Genomic DNA, 10791 nt, shown 5'->3' with positions numbered 1-10791 from the left:
CAATCCTAGGAAATACTTGATGGAAACTTTTATTCTTAACAAATAACAAAACTATTAGAAATGTCAATAAGCTAAAACGCTTCTTCAAAATTTCCTAAATAATTTTTAAAAAAAATCCTGATTAACGTAAATACACGAAAAACAGCAGATTTTGATAGTTCTGAACTTTAGAAACTGTTTGAAAGATGGCACAACAGACAATTTTGTTCCAACTTCGTTTCAAATGTGTGAACGTAACGTAACAAACTTCAGCATAGACTTGTCTATGATAGACAAAACTTCAGTTAACCATCTATGGTTATGTATGTTTTATTTTGCTGTAGTGATTGCAAAAGGTGCCAATTTTATTTTATTTTGAAATAAGAAATACTTTTAAAAGCCTGTGATTAATTATGTTTATATTTTCTTTCATCTAATGGTTGGTGTAATACGTGCATCATAATATAGAGTTTTCAGTGAAATTACTTTACAGTCTTTCTTCAAATTGTGAAAGTGTCAGTACTTATCAAAAATATTGTTTAATTGTATTTCAAAAAGCTTTGAAATATGATATTTAAACGTAAATACACAAAATATATGTAAAGTATTATTTCATACCTATTAAGAAAAGAGCACAATTCGTTTGTAATATGTTAAACCAACTGGATTTTTTTGAGGTTAGTATACTTTTATTGAGATGTACAGTTATATTTTACTGCTAAAAAATGAATGCTTTTCAATTCTTATATTCCAATTATGATATAGAAAATTATAAGTGGTATTTTGTACTATTTACAGATTAATTGAAGTGTTGAATAAATTGAGGTCCCAAGAAACACAATCAATACCATGGCCCCAGTACCACTTGAGGGGATACAAACAACTGCTATTAGTAACATGTCACAGGGCGGATATGCCACCCCTCAAGAAGGCAACAGGGGAGGACAGATTTCTTTAGCAATGCTTATAGATTTTATTGTACAAAGAACATACCACGAATTAACTGTTTTAGCAGAATTGTAAGTAAATTTAGTGTGTAAATTGTAAAATATGTTGAGACTATATTCCATAATTGTGGCATTTTTTAGACTCCCACGTAAAACAGATATGGAGAGGAAGATTGAAATCTACAGCTTTGCTGCGAGAACTAGACAGTTATTTGTCAGACTACTAGCACTGGTAAAGTGGGCTAGCAGTGCCTCAAAAGTAGAAAAATCTGCTGTAAGTGTTGTTCATACTAATATTTAATCAAAATGAGCATATAGTCATTCATACTTAATTAATTTTATTGCAGTTAGATTTTTTGTGATACTTTTATTTTATGCTAATTACTAAGAAAATTTATTTTAATTAACTCTTCTACAAGTATACTGAACTAAAGAAATAATAGTTAATATTGAAAAGCTTGTGAAACTTTGGTAATAATGTGATAACACTTTTATATTTATACATAATGCAGCTACTAATTATTCATATTTATTAATTTGTTTGTTTATTATTTGGCCCTCTATAAAGTAAGAGGGCATTCCAAAAATTGCACTCAGTCACTAATGATGTGGGTGCGGATATATATACAGGGTGTCAGCATAAGTGGTCTCACTATACGTTCATTGACGCACTCTGCTCCCCTTGACAAGGAAGGCCGAGTTGAAATTCTTTTACAGTTTTATAGATTCGCGTTCATTATTTCATTGTGAATATACAGTACACTGCCATCTGTTACCTGAATCTTTAATGAACACAAAAAACATTTTTTTTTCAGAGGATTATGGCCTTTTTGGATAAGCAGTCTCTCCTATTCGTAGAAACAGCAGATATGCTAGCCCGAATGGCTCGGGAAACTCTTGTGCAAGCTCGTTTACCAAATTTCCATATACCTGCTGCTGTAGAGGTGTTGACCACAGGTACTTACGGAAGATTGCCCTCTTGTATTCGGGATCGAATTGTGCCCCCCGATCCTATTACTAATGCAGAAAAACGAGCCACTTTGCTGAGATTAAATCAGGTCATTCAACATCGACTTGTTACAGGGAATCTTCTACCACAAATGAGAAATTTAAAGGTAGTGTGAAATACAAAAACTTTTTTTGTTTTTGTTAATAAGTATTACATTTAGTAATCCATCTCATTAATTTTTAATTTATCATTTTTAGATAGAAAACGGTCGTGTAACATTTCATGTGGAACGCGAATTTGAAGTTTCGTTAACTGTTATGGGAGATGGCCCAAACATACCTTGGAGACTTTTAGAAATCGATATTCTTGTTGAAGATAAGGAAACCGGAGGTAAAAACTAATTGTTTTTCGTAAAACACTGCAGTTACAAGAAAAAAAATCAGTACTTTTAGTGAACACTATATTTCTAATATGCAGAAGTCATCCGAAAGTTTTCGCGTTTTTTCTTTAATTTTTTTTCTCATTAGATGGAAAAGTTTTGGTTCATCCCTTGCAAGTTCAGTACATTCATCAACTAATACAAGCACGTTTAGTTGACAATCCCTTGCCATTAACAGAAGTTTACAACTGTTTGCATTTTTTCTGCCAATCCTTACAACTTGAAGTATTGTACACTCAGACATTACGTTTAATGAGAGACAGGCTAGATGATCACATCCATGTAGATGAATATGTTCCTGGAAGATGTTTGACAATATCCTACTGGAGGTATTAAAATAATTTTCAGTTTATAAAATGCGTAAATTTTGTTGTTAGTACCTTTTATAGATGGATTTTACAATTTAAATTAATTTTTTTAGGGAGTTAACTACAAAAGGAAGAGATAATTCAAATAAAGATCTGAGATCAGAATTGGGTTATAAACTGAGCGTCCAAGTCGATCCTCACGATTCAGCAAGACCTCTGTCAGTTCAGCACGTTCCATCACTAGGAAGCAAGGTAAATTCTAAAAAATGGGAAACACTTAATTGTATTGTATATGTTTCTTTATTGTAATTTAGGAAAGTGAAATAGCCGATAGGGCTATCCGATGTGAACTTCTTTCAATGGAAAGGCTTTTGGTACACACAATTTATGTAAGGACTCGCAGCAGGTTGTCTGACATAAAACAGGAATTGCAAGGAATGCTTAAAGATGTTGAATGTAAGTAAATAATATTTCATAACACTTGGATGTTATATTATTAAACATACAGTATATTAAGTTTTTGAGGGTTTTATACATATTGCACTATATTTATATTTTACAACAAAAAAATATATATGACCTTTTTAATAAATTGTATTCTTTACGTTTTATTTGTATTGTTTTGTTACAGGCAATTTACAAGGATCCCCTGCAATTTTATCAGTGGCAATTTTACAGCCGTGTCTTCGCGCGGAACAGTTGCTTATAACCGTTGACACTCACACAGGGATGCTTCAGTGTCAAGTTCCGCAGTATGACGCTCCTCTAATACCCGAACTGCAGAATTCGCTCAATGGAGACCATGCTCGGCTACCAGTACTTATTAGTGAATTAAGGTACTGGATAACTCAACGTCGATGCGAAAAAACACTCCAGCATCTTCCTGCCACAGCTCACGAACGTCTACCCCTCCTACATTACGCCGATCATCCCCTCACAAAAATAGGACGCCATAGGATGTGCGTTCAACTACATAGACATCCAAACGTTATTTTGGTAACATAATTGTTTTTTGTCCTTTGATCTCTATTGATAAAAAACTGTTGTAGATTGTCGAATTGAAAGAAAAAGAGAATACATCGTGTGAAGTCGGCTTTTCTTTTTATTTAGCTGTTGTAAAGCAATCAAGTATTGAAGACAACCCAAACGATGATACTATAGAAACAGAAATTCCTAAATCTTACCTTAAAGTACAGTCATTAATTGAACTGGACACGTTCGTTGTTACCCATGGTCCATTTACAAATGTCGATGGTAAGAGTAAACTTATTATACTCTTTAGGATTTCTTAATACATTAAGATATTTTTATAGAAGAAATTGACACTGAAAGAAATGAAAGTAGCGGATTAAAACGTAAAACTTCAACTAACAAAATGGAATGTGGGACCAGAAGATCAAAACAGCCAGCTTATTTTATATCAGAACTTGCTCATGTCGTTGCAATGTGTGACGAAAGACTTCCGTTTATCACATTGACAAAAGAGGTGCGTTTTTATACATTTTTTGATTAAAAAGACCAGCTTGCCTCGTATAGAACCGTTTGATTTTTGTTTGTAGTTTTCTATTTTCTCATAATATTTTAATTTTTTTGGTATAGTTGACAAATCGAAGTATATTCCACCAAGGTTTGCAAGTGGAGGCAAATGCTACGGGGTTGGTTCTTAGATTAATTCAGTTACCACCCCCAACTCCTGAAATTGGCCAATCTCCTGCATGGCAGGCTTTACTTAAGAGAATGTTATCGGTTTCAATCAGGGTTCAAAGCAAAGGAATGCAAAAAAGCTGGATGACAGAATTTGTTTTCTATTCCAGTCCCTTAATAAGCAGTCATCCTAAAGAACAAGGTAGGAGCAGTTTTATGTAATTTTAAATTAAATAGGAAATTCTAATTCATTTTTGTTTTGCATTTATTTCTATTTTATTATTTTTCTTTTCCAGGTAATCGTAGACCAGTATATTTTCAATATGATATGGGAACTATAGACACCATTACTCGGACTGTTGACTCGTTGTTAGATGACTGGTATCAAATTGTACATTTGTACATGATTGTACATGATCTCAGCGAATACCTTTCTTCAGGTGACATATCTTTTTATAATTTATGAGTTAATGAGTAAACGCTTTAGGAGAGTAATTATTTTTTTTTTTGTATTTTGCAGACAAATACAATCTATCAAATATGTTTAGTGTAAAATCCTACAACTACAGTAAGCTGATTCTATACTATGGTCAAGAGAAAGGAGCAATAGTATCAATAAATTGGAATAACAGTGAAAAGGTTTTCAAATTGGCGTTCGGTGCAAATAATAATGCCTTAAATGCCCATTCTTTGATAAGGGAGCAACTGGAAGCTCATCTAAATCAACATCGTAATTTGGCGCAGATTATTCAGTTACTAAATGAGTCCTATGAACCCCTCATTTCTATCAGTAAGCTTCCCTCTTTACCCCAACTGGGTGTTTACAACACAGTAAGTAAAAGCATTTTAGCATTAGCATAATTACAATAATTCAACTTCTTGCTTAAATGTAATCTGTGTTGCAAGATTTGTAAGGTGACATGTTCAAAAACCAACTTTTATTAGCAGAGGCCTCAAGTTCCCGTCCAAACGTTCACGGTGATGGCTCAGTCGTGCACTTTAATAAGATTGGCATATCAGGGCATGTATTGTTTAGAATTACGATTACGCGGAGGCGGATTAGTTTCTTTAAGAGACGGGGCATATAGCAGATACGACAGAAGCAACGTGGTTGATGTGTTTACTCCCACTCAAGGGCTGAAAGCATTCCTTTCGAAATACGTTGACGAAAGTGCTGTGTTTAGAAGAAGATCGCAGTCAGAAGACGATAATCCACCTTCGCCCATTTCGATGGAAGTAGAGGGAAGCGGTGGATTTTTAGGTAAATTCATTGTTTACATCCTTGCAATTTTATCTGACTCCTGCTATTTGAGTACTAGAAATAACGTATTTACTTTTTAGGTCATCATAAAGGACCTCAATCTCCTGCTCAACAACGTGAGACTGGTCTTCGTTTCCACCCTCCTCTCACCCCACCATCAGGTTCGAATCCACATACCCCGGCAAGTCCACACACCTCAAATATTAATCAACCAAGCAGTCACACGAATTTTGGCTCCAGTCCTGCCACATCATTCAGTTTGGCGTCTCCTACCTCTCTACCAGGAAATGTGAACCCTAGTCCATTGCCAGTTTTACCACATCCCAGTCCTGGATCCGGTTTAGTCGCCAACTCGCCTCTTAATCCTCACGTGCCAAGTCCTGGGGGTCTGCTATCAAATTCGTCTCCAGGACCATCATCTACCAATTTGCCGGGGCATTCACCTGGAAGTAGTTTTATGCAACAGGCAGGTATGCTTTATAATTAAATTATTAATTACTGTCGCTAATTATTTATTTCTTGCTTATAAGGTCATTCCGATGGGAGTCCTTTTCCTTCGTCACAAAGTATGACTTCCCCGGCAGCCTCAAACTGGCCTGGCTCTCCAAGTGTCCCTAGACCTTCACCTGCTAGGCCAGGGCAGTCTCCCGGAGGCCCAATTATGCATAGTCCTCAATCAGACTTAAAAATAGGTAAGTATTATTTTCGTTTTTATATTTACTAAATAAAATAACGTTTTATTTCCTTAAAAAGGAGGTCATTTGTCAAGAGTGTTACCCCAAAGGTCCTGGGCCGGAGCGGTTCCTACGTTACTAACACACGAAGCTTTGGAAACCCTTTGTTGCCCTTCGCCACATCCACAAGGGCTTCCTGGACCTGAATTAGCCCCTCTTGAGAGGTTCCTAGGATGCGTGTTTATGCGTAGACAGTTACAAAGATTTGTGCATAACGAAAATTACGTAAGCTATTCATAATTTATACAAATNCCACACTGGAAAAAACTACATAACATAATCAATATTAATTGCTCTTTATTAAGCTGTTATGAGAATTATCTATTCTCCACAGTATAAATTAACATTATCGTGCTACTATGAAACCATTAAATAACATCGTAAACGTTTTCTTGCGTTCTTCTGAGGAAACTGTTTAAATAAAAAGTTGGTAACTGTTATTACATTTATATTTTAAAATTACAATATTAATGCGTTTACTTATATACAATCATTTTAAAATCATTACACCAGAATTACGATTATCTCAATTTCAATTAATTTAAATGTTTGTTTTCATCTATACCCCTCTGTAAAATGGGTTGCATAACACAAAATAACTAATTGAATTGAAATAATTGAAAAGCAATTTGAAATACAACCAATCAAAAGCGTTAATTCTAATGTCATTTTCGGGTGAATCGAAGAACAACGAAGTTTGACGAACTGAAGCTTTGAAATAAAAATAAAATAACACACGCGCAGTGCGTATCGAGTGTTGAGTTGGTTAGGTGGTATCGTTTAAATGGAATTGCGATGCTCCGATACTTATAGAATAAAAAAAATACGAAAAGGTAGATCTTCAAAATTGATGTTATCTACACTACATTGTAAACCATTTAACAGATAAAATAACTTCCTTTTATTTGCACAATTTTAAATAGAATCGCTTTAAAATATATGTTATGAATAAAATATAATAAATGAAACTTTTTTCCAGTTAACAGCATTACCAATGACAGAGCCTGGTGTGATTCATTTTAAAGTAGCAGACACTCTTCAGTGTCGTATAGGTTTAAACACCCAACATTTGCAATCATTGCATTTAAAGATTACACCTACGCCTGAATCAAAAGACGTTTGGAATTCTGAAGAACTACAAGTAAGAATTTTTTTCTTATATTTCTATTTATTTATAAGTACCAATAGTATAAGTACTATTGGTATCATATTTATTGTATCTAAAATTTTCCTTTTTTATTTTTAAAGATGATTGAGAAGTTTTTCGATTCGAGAGCTGCAGCCCCTCCATATAAGCCAATTTCGATGTTTGGATTTTGTTGTATGCTAAACGTTCCTGTCAATATCCTAAAGGACTTTGTACAAATTATGCGCCTGGACTTGATGCCTCAGCTGTGCCAACAGCAGGGATTCAAGTGGTCTGTCCAGTGGATGCTCAGGATACCTCCTTCTGCAATTCCCATAGTTCCTACAGGAATGGCAGCTGTCCTCGTTTATAGAACGAAAATACTATTCTTTGTAAGTATTTTTTTTCTTTTCAAAAGCTATTTAACTCAAGTATTATTCTCATTTCAGTTACAAATAACACGTATAGGTGTCCAATATCCTAACAGTATGGAACCTCCTTCTCTGGTTCTGCCTTTGGTATACGACATTAGCACTAATATAACACAATTGGCAGAAAAACGGGACGCGGGACCCGCGCCTGCAATGACGGCTGCGAGTCAGCTCCTCAAACACTTTGCCCAGTTCCAGAGCAATCATTCAGAATGTTCTTTACTCCCTGCTGTTCGAGAGCTTCTTATGAACCTGACCCTATCATCTGATCCTCAACAACCAAGCCCTGCTCCTGGTGGAGTCCAACAAATCCAATCTCCTGCTATGCAGATGACACAAGGTGGTCAGCCCGGCTATCCCGTTAATATACCCATGGGAATGATGGGACCACAATAGTGTTTATAAAGAACCAAGAAGATTCTTCAGAATTGTCAAAATAAGGTATGTACAAAAACATTATTTTATATTATTTTTGTGGGGACTTATGGCATGATTTATGATCTGTTGAAATATAGAGAATTTGACTATGATCAAAAAATTTTTTTTTTTTTTTTTTTTTTAGTATACAAAAAGTATCATATTCCCGTCATCTTGCACTTGCATCGTTATTCGTATTTAAAGAGCGCCCGACAAGCTGTCCGCTTCAATCGTAAATGATATGAAGTGTAAATAAATGCAATGTGTGTCATGAACTGAATTTTAATGAATCAGTGCGTTCTTTTCCAAATGAATTTAATATTTTATTCACTGTATAATAAACCATATATTTAAAAATACTTTAAAATTCAATAAATGAACATTACAACCATTAAATAACATCGTAAACGTTTTCTTGCGTTCTTCTGAGGAAACTGTTTAAATAAAAAGTTGGTAACTTTTATTACATTTATATTTTAAAATTACAATATTAATGCGTTTACTTATATACAATCATTTTAAAATCATTACACCAGAATTACGATTATCTCAATTTTAAATTAATTTAAGTGTTTGTTTTCATCTATACTCCTCTGTAAAATGGGTTGCATAACACAAAATAACTAATTGAATTGAAATCATTGAAAAGCAATTTGAAATACAACCAATCAAAAGCGTTAATTCTAATGTCATTTTCGGGTGAATCGAAGAACAACGAAGTTTGACGAACTGAAGCTTTGAAATAAAAATAAAATAACACACGCGCAGTGCGTATCGAGTGTTGAGTTGGTTAGGTGGTGTCGTTTAAATGGAATTGCGATGCTCCGATAAAAAAATACGAAAAGGTAGGTCTTCAAAATTGATGTTATCTACACTACATTGTAAACCATTTAACAGATAAAATAACTTCCTTTTATTTGCACAATTTTAAATAGAATCGCTTTAAAATATATGTCTTGATATATTCCTAACTTATTTTTTATTTAAACTATTTCCCACTAATTGTAATTTTTATATTTGGTAAACAAACCAAATTTCAGCCTCTATTTTTTTTGTAAGATATTCAACTCAAATTTTTTTGAAGAAATTTTAGCTGTTGAAAACATCTGTTTGTAAATAATCAAAAAAAATTTCTTGCAGATCGATACAATTTTTATTGATTATTTGCAAAATTGTGGTTATTCTATTTTCAGTTTTTGTATAGGAGGCCCCATTGATGTTTTTATTTGTTCGCTGCTACTATTGTTCGATTTACCTTTATTATTTTGCACGATATATATTCCAGAAATAATTTACTGTTTTATATTTATGAAAAAAAATATTGAAATTGAAAAATGTAGTTTCAGTGACAATGAACAGTTACTACAAAAAAATAGGTTTATTATATTTTGAATTTACTACAACTATGACTCATACAAGTATTCTTTTAATTACAATTAATTCATTTGCTTTACAAGTTAAAATTCAAGTATCAAAAAAAATTGTAAATTTGTACTTTTCTCGATTCATTATTTTGAAAATATTTAAATTTCATTAGTAAAGGTAATAACTTTTAATTTAATTCACTGTATGATCAATTGTCAACGTTTTGATTTAAGGTAAAAAGTCCTCTTCAGGACTAAAAACATCAACAATAAATATGCACTAAAGGATTCTAAAGGACATGAGACTTACGAAGGGTATTACGTTAAAAAAATCAGTTCAATTTTTTTAGGTGCTGTCGAACGTTATCAATATAACAATTTTCACCCTTGGCTAATAATGTAATTTCTTTCCCTAAATAATTATCAGTAACATTTTTTATAGGCAAAACTAACTCACAATTTATAAGAATAAATGTAATAATAATTTATTATAGTTTATTCCTTGTATTATTTATTGTATTTATTATATTTAGGTATTGTTTGAAATTGTAAGTCAGCTTTGTTTATATAAAAAGTCTTTGTGATAATTAATTAGGGAAGGAAATTAGATTATTAGCTAAGGGTGAAAATTATGTTATGTATGTGGATTATGTTAATTAGTTAATTGATATATAATTTTGACATAATCTTCTAGTAAATCATTTATTGCATATTTACTGTTGATGTATTTGGCCATGAAGAATCCCTTTTATCTTGATTTAAATAATCAAACAGCAGCTTCGTAAAATAGATATTTAATTAATTGTACAAGCTTCAGGTAAATCTAACGACAACAACCAAAAATGTTACAATACAAACTTTGACGCCCCTTTTTACCCCCTTATGTACAGCCTAAATTTCTAAATTTTTTTGCAAATTCCTTGTATACATCATAAAGGAAAAATGGTTTACCCCGGTGTTTATGTTAGTTTAAAATGATTTATAGCATTAAAAAAACTATTACTATTATTGTTGTATAAATTATGTAGTTGTTTTAAAGGTATTGCACTTTTGATTGGAAAGCTTTAGTTTTATTATTAATTAATCAAAATCCTTTTTTAGTAGATCACTTTTACGAAAATCTAAGTAAAAGTGATTTCTTTTGCATAATTTAACTTTATACTTAAACAGTTTTATTTAGACGAATTCATGC

At 32.7% G+C, this 10791-nt stretch overlaps 1 protein-coding gene and 1 non-coding gene across 3 annotated transcripts; one reads left to right on the top strand and one right to left on the bottom strand.

Moving 5' to 3' along the window:
- Positions 1-275: 275 nt before the first annotated feature.
- On the top strand, positions 276-8259 carry LOC108739230 (mediator of RNA polymerase II transcription subunit 14). Of its 2 annotated transcripts, none has more exons than XM_018473033.2 (21): positions 276-656; positions 778-998; positions 1068-1200; positions 1742-2041; positions 2133-2265; positions 2403-2643; positions 2736-2874; positions 2937-3078; positions 3254-3618; positions 3672-3876; positions 3936-4108; positions 4222-4468; positions 4563-4706; positions 4787-5097; positions 5215-5527; positions 5608-5997; positions 6058-6219; positions 6281-6486; positions 7241-7402; positions 7510-7779; positions 7837-8259. In XM_018473033.2, the coding sequence occupies exons 2-21, from the start codon at positions 829-831 to the stop codon at positions 8212-8214; spliced, it is 4584 nt and encodes a 1527-aa protein (XP_018328535.1). In that variant the 5' UTR covers positions 276-656; positions 778-828; the 3' UTR covers positions 8215-8259. The 2 variants fall into 2 exon arrangements, with proteins under 2 accessions (XP_018328535.1, XP_018328534.1); XM_018473032.1 differs by having other exon boundaries at positions 5212-5527.
- Positions 1503-1622, bottom strand: LOC112904501. The gene has a single exon (XR_003231141.1). It is a non-coding gene; the product is annotated as a U4atac minor spliceosomal RNA (small nuclear RNA).
- Positions 8260-10791: the final 2532 nt, after the last annotated feature.

This window comes from Agrilus planipennis, unplaced genomic scaffold (genome assembly GCF_000699045.2).
Source record: "Agrilus planipennis isolate EAB-ADULT unplaced genomic scaffold, Apla_2.0 scaffold140, whole genome shotgun sequence".
NCBI classification, from domain to species: Eukaryota; Metazoa; Arthropoda; class Insecta; order Coleoptera; family Buprestidae; genus Agrilus; species Agrilus planipennis.
Note: the sequence above shows the minus strand (reverse complement) of the source record. Positions and strands in the feature narration are given on the sequence as shown.